This window comes from Patagioenas fasciata, chromosome 1 (assembly GCF_037038585.1).
Source record: "Patagioenas fasciata isolate bPatFas1 chromosome 1, bPatFas1.hap1, whole genome shotgun sequence".
NCBI lineage: Eukaryota > Metazoa > Chordata > Aves > Columbiformes > Columbidae > Patagioenas > Patagioenas fasciata.
In genome coordinates, this window is record NC_092520.1 from 182867837 (window position 1) to 182881578 (window position 13742).

At 37.5% G+C, this 13742-nt stretch overlaps 1 protein-coding gene across 2 annotated transcripts in view; it reads left to right on the forward strand.

The window, feature by feature from the left end:
- NELL2 (neural EGFL like 2) overlaps positions 1-13742 on the forward strand; it is a 156047-nt gene that overhangs the window by 74373 nt on the left and 67932 nt on the right. For both annotated transcript variants that reach the window (XM_065857926.2, XM_065857932.2), the window contains exon 13: positions 10439-10564. In XM_065857926.2, the coding sequence (XP_065713998.1) occupies positions 10439-10564 (126 nt within the window). The remainder of the gene's footprint in view (positions 1-10438; positions 10565-13742) is intronic.

Genomic DNA, 13742 nt, shown 5'->3' on the forward strand with positions numbered 1-13742 from the left:
ATTTTCCCGGTTCACTTACTAAATGGTCTTTATCTCAACTTGAGTTTTTTCTCACTTTTGCTCTTTGATTCTCTCCCCCATCCCACTGGCAGGGGAAACAAGTGAGCCTCTGGTGGGTGATGAATTGCTGAACAGGGTCAACCCTCCATACATCACGTATTTACCTTATGGGCGTGTGAACCCTAATGTTTATTTTCTGATATTTGCGAATTTAGTTGTACTAGTTGCACATTACACAACCTAGCTAACTTAACGATTTGGGATCATTTAATATTATTAAACAATTTTTTGTGAAACCATTTTCCATTTTTATTGTTACTTGTGCTTTTTCCTCAGTAACTCTCCTAGTTTCTCTGATGTTGCCATGTTTGTCCCAGTTTCAAGTGTAGCAGCTGAAATGAGACCAAAGACTGAATGACTTCTACATTTGAGGATTACATCAGCTTAACTGATGATTGTCTCTCGAGTGGAGAAGGTCTTCAGTTTAGAAATCTACTTTTGAATAAACTGCTTGGTTCAAGTCATCATCAGTGGAGGGAACTAAGCAATTTTAGAGGATGAATTGTGTCTTTCTACAGTAGATATCTGAAGCATGTTGGAAGAGCCATTTGGTTGGACCTCATCAGGTTTCCGTCATCTCAGAGCTGTATGTTCTCATTCTGCCTGGAAAGATTTACTAATTTGTCCCTGTGTTCGGGTAAAAATACTAATGTATTATCCAGTCTCCTCCTCAACAACAGAAACATTACACATCTTCACTTATCTAATTATTACAATTTATTGTTAATCTTATTGTTAATCCTGTGTTTACCTACTGGATTACAAAAATAAAGTACAGTTTTAGAGTGAGTCTGATTCCTGCAGATTGCAGTGAAGAAATCTTACAAAAGATAAATAATAATACTCAAATTGCAATAGGACACATGTTGCAGCATATTGACCGAGTGCAGAAATAAACCATGTATATTTTATTTAAGCAAGTGTAATGTTGATAAAAGCTTAAATTAGATAGAGAGCTCTGTAATGGAGATAAACCGCACAGTATTACAATGTATTCTACTAAGTCCTCTAGGTCTTTAATAAGTAGTATTGGACTATTTGCTAGCTTTCCTCTCATCATAATATGCACCGTAATTTTTGGGTGAGAGTCTGGAATACTGCCAGTTTTGTGAAACAGAGAGGGTTACCCAAGCTTCTCCATCCATAAATTCTTTTTTGTAAGTGAGATCTGGCAATAGCATTACATATAGCTAAGAAATAAAGATTTCCATCTCTATCAGCTGGCAGTGTTTGAGTCATTACCTTGTCGTTTTGGGTTGGGTTGGAAAACTAATCAAGCAGAAAGAAAAACTTTCACTCCAGGAGGGCAGAATGTTATTTCCAAATAGCTAGTAAGAAGTAATTAAACATTATCAATATTAAAATTAAACATTAATATTAAATAGTATTAATATATTGTTAATTATTAATATTTTTTTCAGCAAAGACAATAAGTGTCATCTTATTTCCATCTTTATGTTAATGAGAAATCTAAACACTAAGAATTACCGTGACAGTTCTAATGTGTGAGTGTAGACAAAGTCTTTCTTGTCTGCTGTGGCTCCTACTCAGGAAGATAATAAAGCGTATTCCTAACTTAAAGCATATGAGTAGTATCCCTGACACTTTCATAAAGTGTGGTGCGTACTGGGGTACAGATAGTTCTACCACCTGTAACAGTGGGATAATTTGTATGTGTACAAATTGCAGGATGTGATTCAGTTTATCTGATTTTAATTACTTCTAGAGAAAGTATGATCAGACTGATTCTATCATGCACCCATAGCCAGGATCGACATTGATGTTACTATGATAAAAAAAAGCTGGGACTAATCGTATGAAGGGAGCCTCTTGGAAACTCTTTGAAACTCCTCTGTGCTACCAGTGCTTGATTAGGAGATGCTTTGTTGTATTGAGAGCAGCCCTTTTCCAACAGCAATAAAAGCATATGTTGCATTTTGGTTTTAAATAAGAAATTAAGGTGGAAGCTTTCATACAAATTGCTTAAATCTGCAACCTCAAAGCAAAAGAGAAAAGAAAATACAACCTTAATTTTGTTTCCAGTTTTCACTAGTAGCTGGGAGTTGACTACTGGAAGAATTAGATGTTGTCACTGTGATGAAATGTGCACAGCCAGCTGGATGGTTTTCTTTTGTAACTTTTAAAACGTCAGTATAAAAGTGCAACACGTCATAATGATACGTAGAGGCTGGATCCCCAAGAGCTTGAACAAATGCCTGGCATTAAACCAAAGTGAATTTAAAATAAATATTAATTTATGAAGAGTGCAGAGCAATAGCAGCCACAGTGATTCTATCTGCTATGGTGCTCTAACTAATGTGGAATTATTTGAGAGACAGCTGAGTTGTGATAACACCACTTCTTTCTGTAGAACAGGCGATTATTTACTAGATATCTTGCAGGAATGTGGCACATGCTTTAGATCCTATCCAAACCTTAAACACAGTCTAGCCTACCATCAAGGGCCTTACTACAGCTTACAGGTATGTTGTGGGTTTAAACTGGCAGGCAGCTAGACACCACACAGCCATTCACTTACTCTGCCTCAGTGGGATGAGGGAGAGAATCAGAAAAAAGGTAAAATGCATAGGTTGAGATAAAGACACTTTAATAGGATAGGAAAGGAATGAATAGTAGTAATAATAAAAGAATATACAAAACAAGTGATGCACAATGCAATTGCTCACCACCTGCTGACTGATGCCCAGTGAGTCTCTGAGCAGCAGCTGCCACTCCCAGCCAACTCCCCCCAGTTTTTTTGTTCAGCATGATGTCGTGTGGCATGGAATATCCCTTTGGCCAGTTATGATCACTTGTCCTGGCTGTGTCTCCTCCCAGCTTCTTGTGCATCCCCAGCCCGCTTCTGGGCAGGGCAGTATGAAAAGCTGAAACATCCTTGGCTTAGTGGAAGCACTGCTCAGCAGCAACTGAAACATCAGTGTGTTATCAACATTATTCTCATCCTAAATCCAAAACACAGCACTTTGCCAGCTACTAGGAAGGAAAAAAACTCTATCCCAGCCAAAACCAGGACAAGATACTATCCTGTTATGTGTGCTTCTGTCATTTGATGAGGAGTTTTAAAGTACACATGTGCAGTACAGTCTGAGCTGCCTCTTCCTTTGAATAATCTGATATATATTTGTAGTTTCTGTATAAAAATATTAGTGCTTCTTATTCCCCCTTTAAAATAGGGGCAAACAAAAACACTAACAGTAGAAAGTATTTCTAAATTCTTGACATTCACAATTCAAAATTATGAGAAGCTGTCATACTTTAAAAAGAAGAAAAAGATTATTTTGCAATTCAGATTTAAAGACCTATTTCTAACCAAGTACAGTGTTGAAGGGGGATGGATCATGAACTGGGGTTTCAGTAAGCTGATTTTTGGAATTCGCTAATTAATCATATACAACATCCTTTTTATTTGCAGTATTCAGCTACATCAGACTAGTTATTTGATGCCTAAGGAAAGCCCCCTTGAGATGCTTTCATGTCTGACAGATAACTATGTATAATTACTTGTTTTATCATTTATACATTACCATATGAATTAATTATAAGACATTAAATAGTAAGAAGATGCAGTTTGCCAAGTAAAACATTACATGATGGTAGACAATATTTGTTTTCAAAAATTTCCTGTGTGATATATATTTTTTAAACTACATAATGTATGTGGAGTCCAGTAATGTTTCATGAGACTGAGATGCCGATTTCATTTTCTACCAAGCAACTCACTTGCATGGGCTACTGTTGAACAGTATCTCCTACTGCATGTTCAACAAGGACAGTATTATCTCAACAGTCTGTCTTCCTTTCCAAAAACTGGGGCAAGCTGAAATAAAAACAACTCTTTGTACTGTTAAAAATTATATTTCTGAAGTGCTGCAATGTTGTATTCTGTCCTTTCAAAGCTGTATAGAGCTTCTGTCAAGGAATGTAGACCTTGAGTGACTTTACCTTTATTTTAAAAGTACTTTCTGTCCTAATAACCCCTTCTCAGGCTGCAGGAGATTGACAGAAATAATGAACTTAAACGAAGATCAGAGATTTAAAATAATGTGAATGGAAAAGCACCACAAAGTGTACAATGTGTGTATGAGTTATCTATGCAGTTTAGTTTTGGGTGAGGAAAGAGCCCACCTTATGTGAAGATCCAATAATTAGAATTTATTTTTAGTCCAGCAGGTGCTTTAGCAGTCTAGTCAAGACATAACAGCCTCTTATTAGTTCAATTACAACAGTGCTAACACTTATAATCCAGCTCACCCTGTTTCTCTTAAGGTCCATTAATAATTCAATAAAAATCAATAGATACAAGTAGCTGCCCATTTCCTCTTACCCTCCTTACACATGGCTAGAATGACTTGTTAGTGGCCCGGGTTCTTTGCTCGGAGCAGCATGATGGGGATGGTGGAAAGTTATTTTATTTTTTCTCCTTGGTCTTTGTGTGTCCCTGAGTATGTTTTATTAACAACTTAGTGGATGGGGTATGTTCTTGTAGTGGGTTCATAAGGTTAGTTATATTGTGATTTCTTAGGTTTTAGTGCTTTTCTCTTTTGGGGGAGGAGATGATACACAAATACAGAAAAGTTGGAGAAAGAAAAATAATAATAACCCAAACAACAACAACAGAAAAAACAAAGATAGATCATATATGTGTGAACACTTGGTAATGTAGCTGTTGGAGCTAGGTCTTTTACTGACTGTTGTTAACACCAAAGGCGCAGGGCTATATATATATAAAAGGAGAAGAAAAAGTCTAAGATTATCTGTAGAGGGTAGGAGTGATGGCAACTATGGTGGTGCAGTCAGCTGGAATAAATAACGTGTGAGATTGTGAGAAAATAGACAATTTTGATGGAAGTTGACGTTAACATCCTTTGTGGAATATGTCAGTTGGAAAAACTGCTGCACTGGATTTGATAGAGAAAAGCAAAACAAAAGTGCAGTGATCGTTTTGTGACTGATGGCAGTAACAGCAGAAGTCAAATCATAGACTTGCTTGGTGGTAGAGAGCCTAGAAATAGCAGTGGGAGGAGGAGGAGCAAAGGCTGTGCCAGAACCCTGAGATATTTTGTCCTCTTAGACAGCGAGTGAAAAAGGCTATATGCAAGAAGAGACACATAGGAGGATAGTGTTGTGGAAGCCAAAGCATGCGAGATACTGAAACCCGGTTGTAGCTGAAAGTGAAGGGAGCCTGGAGAGAACAGGAGCTCAGAAATATGGTCAGGGAAGTGGGAGACACCCTGCTGTGAACACTTTTATTGAAGCAATGGACCGGAAAGTTTTACTATACTAAACACTTGAGAATTAGGAATTAAGAGTTTGAGGATGAGTTAGTCTGTTGGGTGATGAAAGGTAACAGCCCGATCTTTTCACAGATGGATAAGCTGGTGGGAGCTTCCTTCAAAGTAACAGAAGTTATGGTCTTTTTTTCTTTTAAGGAGAAGGAGTTGATGAGGGGATGGTTTGAAGACAGGAGGAGAGACAAGGTGAGCAAGATCTGGAGGGAGGACCAAACTTACTCAGGTAGAAAATGAGTGACAAACAGCAGAAAAGCTTGATGTCAGATGTAGAAGGTGAGAAAAGAAGGACTATTCCCTATCAAGGGAAGGCAAAAAGAAAGAAAAAGGACAGAACTTTTTTTCCTTTGTCACCCTGTCCAGGATGCAGGACAGGTTGTGTTGGTCCACGTTTATCTTTTTCAATGGTAACGGTTGATATGATTGGACACTGTTCATTCTCCTCTTTCATAGTCCCTTGATTGCTGAGTAACATCTGCTGATCTTGTGATGCCCTTTTTCTAGGCCAGGGACCAGATGAGAAAGTCTCAACCTTTCCCAGCTTGTCTATTTCTGTACAAGTCAGGTCAGCAGTGATAAAAATAAGGGCCTGGAAGACCTTTATGGTGACCATTGTTACCGACAACCATCCTCGTGATTCTCAGCAGAAGCCCAAGATTCGCAGGAATGGTGCCTAAATGATGCCCTTGCTCTTAGCAATGGAGACCTTGGGTCAGGTGGAAGTTTGCTTAGGAGGGTGTGTGGGAGAGGTGGAAAAGCATTACCCTCTTTAGCAGGTAAATATGGGATGTAGTATTTATGGGCTGCAAAGACAGAATCTTTCATTAACAAAAAAAAATGTGGTTTTTGCATGTTTTTAAATTATAGATCTGATCTACTCTGCTCCTCCGTTCAGGGTATTTTTTTATGCACTTACAAAATAAATTTTTATAGATAAAGCTTTTTATGCTCCTGTTTGCTGTCTTCCTAGCTACTGAGTATTATTTGTTGCAAAATCCCCCAAGAGCATCTGTCTGCCCACTGTATGCCTCTGTAAGTGTGATCAGGGAGATCACTGATGCTAAATACCATTGAGTTTTAAAGGCAATGGCTGGAGGCAGGGCACTATGCATAAAGGATCCTCAGTTCTAGAAATAGCATCCTCTCTTTACAGCCCAGATTTACTGAATTACTACCAGACTCATTTGTTCTGGCAGGCTTTTGTGGTGGATAAAGGCAATGATGGATAGTGAGGCCTAAGGAAAGGCTTTGTTTGTTAGCGTGAGGCTTCGGTCAACAATGATTTATAGATTGCAGGTCAAGTTCTCTTCTTATTAATGGGATTGTAAAACATAACTGGGAATTTCACTCTGGGGAAGCAAGCTCATTAGGGTGCTGGAAGAAGGAATACAGAGGAACTTTTCCTGGGTTATATATTTTGCATCAATTTTGTTTGAATGCTTGAGGGAATAAAGAAAGGACTTTTTTTTGTTTTGATGTTTTTGCAAGTGTAAATAAATCATTGAAGTGCAGATTCCAAGCACTTTTGCAGTAACCAGTTTTCCCAGAGATGCCTCTTTTATCTGTTCCACTGGGAACAGAGCAGGTTGATGATCTCCATGACTACATTGTTGTCAGTACATCACAGCTGGTGGCTCAGTATCACATCACAGACTTGAAGCACACAAGTCTTTATTGTTGAATGTGTAGAGCCATTGGAGTGGTGCATTCATCCTGTTGATCTGACTTCAGCATCTTACTGGCTAAACAATAAGACATTAATGTGCATTAATATGCTAACTAGACTTTTTGGCAGGGGAAAATTAAGATAAATGCATCAGGTTTTCTGTTGTACTTAGTGCATTTGTATTTAAAGGTGAATAAAAGACTACACCAGTGTTTCAACCAGGAAAGAGGATGAAAAGGCTTTTATTTTGGTAGCTTTGAAAGAGAACAGATGTTGGGCTCTCTCCCTGCCCCAGATCACTCTTCCTTGATCTGTAATACCTTAACCTAATGTATATGAAGCTTATATTTGGAGTGCGAAAGGGGGAATGCAATTGCATGTTTCTAGTTTGGTCAATCTCTGTGTAAATAGTTGTCATTTGACTGTTACTTTACTCTTTTCATATGAATTATCTTTTGTGGTGATATAATTTAGTGCTGAAGTTGCAAACTGATTGTAAAAGCAACTTTTTATCAGCTGTGGGTCCATGGTGTACAGCAATGGAGTTTTGACACTTGATTTGGGTCTTTAGCTGCCAATGTAATATAATAATGTGGTAGTAGTGATAATAATAACAACTTTATTTCATTTGCATTCTCTATGGGTTTTCTAGAGAGCTGGATAGGAAAGAGTTTTGTTTTCCAGGGAGTGTTTGAAAAATGTGACAATATCTTTGTAAATGAGTTTGAAAAAAAATCTCAGATTTGTTCAAATGAAACAATTCAATCTGAAGTTAACCTCATAATTTGTGGGGTGGATTTTTTTGTAACAATTGAACAGGCAAGGTTTTGAAATAAAGGCAATTATACATAAAACATTTTGCAAAACCTCAATATGTGGTATGTTGGCAAAATGAAAGCATTTATTAGAATGCTTCTAAATTAGGAGCCTTGAATCAAAGTAGCTCTGGCTTTAAGTTTTCACTGCAAAATGAAAACCATTAGTGTTTTATGTCTCCTGTGGCTGTTTACCTGCCAAAGCAATCATTAATATAGTTTGAAGAAAGTTCTATTTAATGCTTTTGAAATTGTGGATCTTTAAGTAGAATTTTTTGAGGGTGCCAAAACTGGCTCCTAGACCGTTTGTTGATGCCAAGAACATAAGGCCTCTAATTACTCGAAGACTGATGTTGTTACTTAAATACAAATCAACACCATTAATTTAATATGGAGTTGTGAACTAGAACCATGAAAGACACAAGTTGCATCATTTGTGGTAGTAGCTGAGGCATATGTTGTAACTGCTGGCTGATTTTGTGAACTGCCCTGTAATGTTTCTGCTGAATATCTGTACATCAGGAGATCTGTGCCATTTTCCACTTTCTATGCAAAACCAGCTGCCTCTCTGGTAGTCTTGTGATAGTTTTAGTTTAGTTTAGTTTAGTTTTGTTTGGGTTTGGTTTGTTTTGTTTTGGGTTGGTTTTTTTGTGTGTGGTTTGGTTTGCTTTGGTTTGGTTTTTTATTTGATTTGATTTGTTTTGTTTTAGTTTTTTTTTTAATTATTTTCTTTATTTCTTAGGTAACTATCACTAGATGTGTTTTAAGCCTTAGTGTGCTCACTGTGCTGGTTGTAAATACACATTTATTTGTGTATATGTCCATGAAAATTACAGAATTTGCTTTTCAAAACCAACACCCTAATAGAGCTATGATTCTTCCGTGCCTGCAGAGCTTACAGGGAAAGGAAGGGGTGGAAACCAACTGAAGTATATTGGATGTGAAGCTCTTAGGAACTGAATTTGTGCAAAACAATCTGGCCGCACCACCTTGAGCATTCGCAGTGGACACCTTCATGGTTTGTGGTCAACTGACCCCAGCTTCTCCAGCAGAATTCAGCAAAAAAGTTGCACTGGGCAGAGAGCTGGGGAAAATAGAAGGTTTTTTCAAAACTGAGTCAAATTAGGAAATGACTACAGAATTGTTAATATTCCGTGTATTGCATTGTTTTGTACTGGAAGGGAAATTTTCTTCTGGGAATGTAAGGGGGAAAAAAAAGCAGGCAAGGAGTACAGTTGGTAAGCACTATTGATTTAAAGATGCTAGGGAGTGAGGAAGAATTGGGAGACAGGCATACAACCTAAGCAGCAGTAAATTACAGGAGTTAACACTGCTGCCATTTAGCATCACAGCATTAAGAAGTCAACCTTGATTTGAGTTCATATATCAAGTCTGTTTTGAACTATCAACAGCTTCTGGAACACAACACTGTTTTACATCCAGAGATTTTTTTTTTTTCAACTCTGAAAGCTGTAAACATAATTGAAAACAGGGAGGAGATAAAAGATGATGAGCAGGAAAAAAAGCAAGCCAAAAATAACCCTTTTGATTTTTAACATACTTTTATAGCAAGCGTCAGTGGCACATCACATGACAATATAACTAGATGTACAGAACATCTCAGTAATGCTGTCTTTATCATTAGTTGTACAGGAACAGCATGCTACTAAGCACTTCCAAATTAATATAACTTTTCTTTGTGACATAATTATAGTGTGCAGAAGGTTTGGGTTTTTTTTTTTTGTTATTTGCGGTGCTTTTTTTTGTTTTACCACTGAACTATAACCTGCTACAAGAAATACGTCTGATTTTACAGCCCAGGGGAGTACCAAAACCAGTCAGATTTTGAAGTCCATGCCTACAGTGGTTTATATCTAGGACATTATACTGCATCAGGTATTCCACCCTAACAAGTTGCAGTTTTTTCTGTCAGAGCAGGTCTTTCTATAAATGAGATTCTTTCATGTTGCTTTCAGATATAATGCGCATATATGTATCTATATACATATGTATAGAGATATGTATAGATATGTTTATATGTATCAAAATTCATGTCTGGTTACTAAGAGAAACATTATATAGTAAGTTCCAATGCCTTTTCAGGTAGTACCAAGTTCCTTCCAGTTTCTTCTCAAGCAACAATGCCTATTAGATCAGAGATTTAATAGTATGTCTATAGTAGTGTGTTTGTATACAGATGACTGCATTGACTATATAGGTGCAGTGATGGATGACATTGCAGTGCTGAGGCAGTTGGTCTGTTGTTTGGGACCCCAGTTATTTGTTTTATTCTTCTTTAAATCGTAGGAATAATATCATAGGCACTTCAAAAGGAAAGATGTAAGCCAATGTAATCTTCTTTGTAACTCTACTAACAGCTGTTCACTGAAAGCTCATGCTGATTCTCTTGTTTGAACACTTCAAGGAGCTTTTTTAAAGGAGAAAGCCAAAAAACTTTCCAAAATACATTGTTGTTCAAGTAACTTTTGAATCTAACCCACTACTGATAGAAGTGAATAGCGTTATATTGAGAGGTTGCAAAGAACGCTGCTGAATTTGACTCATGTTCCTCTTGACTTTATTCACAGATATCGATGAGTGTGCTGAAGGACGGCACTACTGTCGTGAGAATACCATGTGTGTAAATACACCAGGATCCTTTATGTGCATCTGCAAAACAGGATATATACGCATTGATGATTATTCATGTACAGGTAAGAGCTTTATATTTATGAAAGGAAACAACGGGGTGATGGAGTGTAGGAACACTAATATGATTCTTCTGAAATTAATCTTTGTTAGAGTCACAGAATGTCTACACAAATTGTTAAACACAGTAAACACCAAAATAATTACAAGGATACAGTGCAGAAAAGCTGATGCATTTTACAGTTTATGTGGATGTTATATCGTTTGCCTGAAATTGTAAGGCAGTCGGGATTGTCTCATAGGTAAGCGTGGTTTTGGGTGCTGATCCAAAAGGTGAAGGGAAGAGACTAAAGGGAAAAATAAGAGAGCAAAACTAGTGCTATGGATTACTCAGTTTCCACGCATACCAGTGCAACTTCACTTGGAGTATAATGTCTCATCTGCAAACCTTTGATGGAGTTGAATTTGCTGCATATTAGAAGTGGCTGTTTCCTCATTTTGAATTCTCCTGCACTGAGGAGGTACCCCAGCTGAATCCTGAGTTCAGAGGGCAGGAGCTCTGCCTGTCTCGAGCCAATGGACAACATGGTTGGTCTTATCTCTGTATCTTCCCTTTTTGCTCTACTGCCAGTGGGTACTCTAGAGGAGGTGTTGCGTTCTTACTGACTTTCTGTCTTCTACTCTTCTTTTATTGCAAGGTATTTTGGGGTTATGGAATGAACACTGAACATTTAAAACAGACTTTTGTGTGAGAACCAGTCTGACTGTAAGTGTTCCTGGGAGGAATGCGTTTTTTCCTACTAGACAAATAAAACAAATATGATTCAAAGATGTGGCACTTTCTCTGAGTGTGAACAAAATAGTACCACTTTTTTTTGTGTGCACAGGGGGCCACATTAGCTCTTTCTATCTGGCTATAAATGGATGAGAGTATTTAGAATGTGAAGACAGTGCTGCGAAATTCATTTCTAAATTTATTTAATTCTGTCCATTTTGTCTTGCCATTTTTGAGCATCAATGATATGTCTTGGTAGAGAAACAACTTCTTTATAAACTGTGATAATTTACTTGCTTAAACATACACAACACTCAGGGGCATGGATTTGAAACCACATATGTGTGACTTTTGTGCGTAATGTCTTACCTGTACTTGACATTCTGCTCATGTACACTGACAAAACCATTTTACTGCATGAAGCCCAGTTCTTGAAGGACCAAGTTATAGGCTGCTTGCAACAGGTCCTTTCTGAAGCAATCAGTATGTTTCTGAGCACTCCCTCCTGTTTCCCACTTTCAGCTGAGTAAAGCAATTGTTTCACTATCTGCCAAGTGTGAATGTTTGGATTATTTTAGAATTGACTTTCTCTAAATCACTGTGATACTTTTTCTGCTTTGTTTCCCTTAACGTACTGTTCTGATTGAACTCTGCAAATGGTAAACCATCAAAAAATAACTTCACAGGGGCATTTGGTGCCTATAAATATAACAAAGGTATTTCTCAGTACTCTTCACATTGTATTGCTCAGATTTGCTGAAATATACTGTTGTGAAATTCAGTGTAGTATAAGAGTGCTGGACAGTCAAACTGGTGTAAAACCTGCTGGAAATCCATTACAGAACTCACATTCCAAACTGAGTTTAGCTCCACATTTGTAAATAAAAGTTTCCTGTGAAATCAGCCTGATGGGTGACAAACTGAATTATTTGTTTTCCACCTTTCCCTTGATCAAGCTGGGAAAAGTTGATGCTAAAAGAAGTAAAGTAAATGAAATAGCTTTGTAAGATTTCAAACCCTAAGACTTACTGGGCTCGGTGAACTGTAAATCACACAGAGACTTTCTGTATGTCTGATCAATGCCACTTGCTGTCACTTGGAACCTGAAGTTGTTCTGGACTTAAATTATAGTGAATTTTACTTAAATTATAGTGAATTTTGAGTACTGAGAGGTAACCACAAGGATGCAGTGCTTGTTGGGTGATAGAATTTCCACAAATGGCAACCTGATATCGTTAAGTGTACGTGTCACAAAATAACTGCATTTTTTTCTGGTTCCACAACTAGTGTGAGCACCTCCCATGGAGGAACTGGTCAGTTACTGAAGTATGTGGACTTCTGAGACTTTTGCATGGCATATCCACCAAACAACTAGCGAGTGACAGGTTAATTATGTTTTAAAAATTGAAGGAAACACAGGATACATTATAAGTCCCATGCTTTGATCAGTAAATGTCATTTTGTGCTTGTTTCAGTCTTTTATGAATGAGATTGAGAGCATTTGCATTATAGCACTGTATTAAAGCAGATAACATGTATAGATATAAAACCTATATACAGGTTTTTAACCCCTCAGAATATTCTTTGCTCTTTGCTGGTTTTGCCATCTATTAAAGGTCCTGATTTTGGACTTTTGTGTGTATCCATTTGCCCAGCTATAAATCTAAGAGGTGAAGTGAATCCAAGTAGGGAGGGTATGTTGCTGTGGGTTTAACATGGAAGTTTTAAACTACTAGATTGCTTAGTATTGACTCTTCAGAAAAAATTTGCTCTTTTCTGAGAACCAGAAAAAGCTCGGTGTAGTAGCAACACTGATGGCGTTTGCAGGACATTGCTGAAAGCTGTGTAATAAATCAGTGCAAAGTAACTGGGAAGGCATTTATGATGCTAATGATAGTACTTTGCTCTCCTGCAGACAGACCAACAGGTTTAGTCTAGACTCTTATGCTTGGGTATATCTGACTTTTCATTAGCATGATTTTCTCTTACAGCATACTGCGGTATTTTAATGCTAGTAGTTTACAAGAAAAACTCATTATGCTTCCCTTTACTGTCTTCTTTTTTTTGGTTTGTTTGTTTGTTTCTAATTTAAGTGGAGCCTTAATGACATTCAGCTAAACAATTGATATCTAGGGCTTGAGAAGGAAAAATATTTTCCAAATACGTTTTGTCCAGAGAATCAAGGCATTAAAGTGTGTTAGGGATCCCAACCTGTCTCAGCCAACCTTGCATTTGCGCTATTTAAGTCCATCAATTTAATTTGCCTTTTCTGATTGTAGAAAGCAGCAAGTAGAAATATTTGCACTTTGAGAAGTGACATACCAACTTGCCGGTGCCCAGCACACCTCACTGTGCATCATGAGCGAATGGCACATTCACTGCAGCTGGGAATTATTTTGGTTAAGCTCAATTTTCTTGTCATAATGGTGCTAGTTCTTGAAGTTAAGAGCATAAACCAAGCCTTTTTA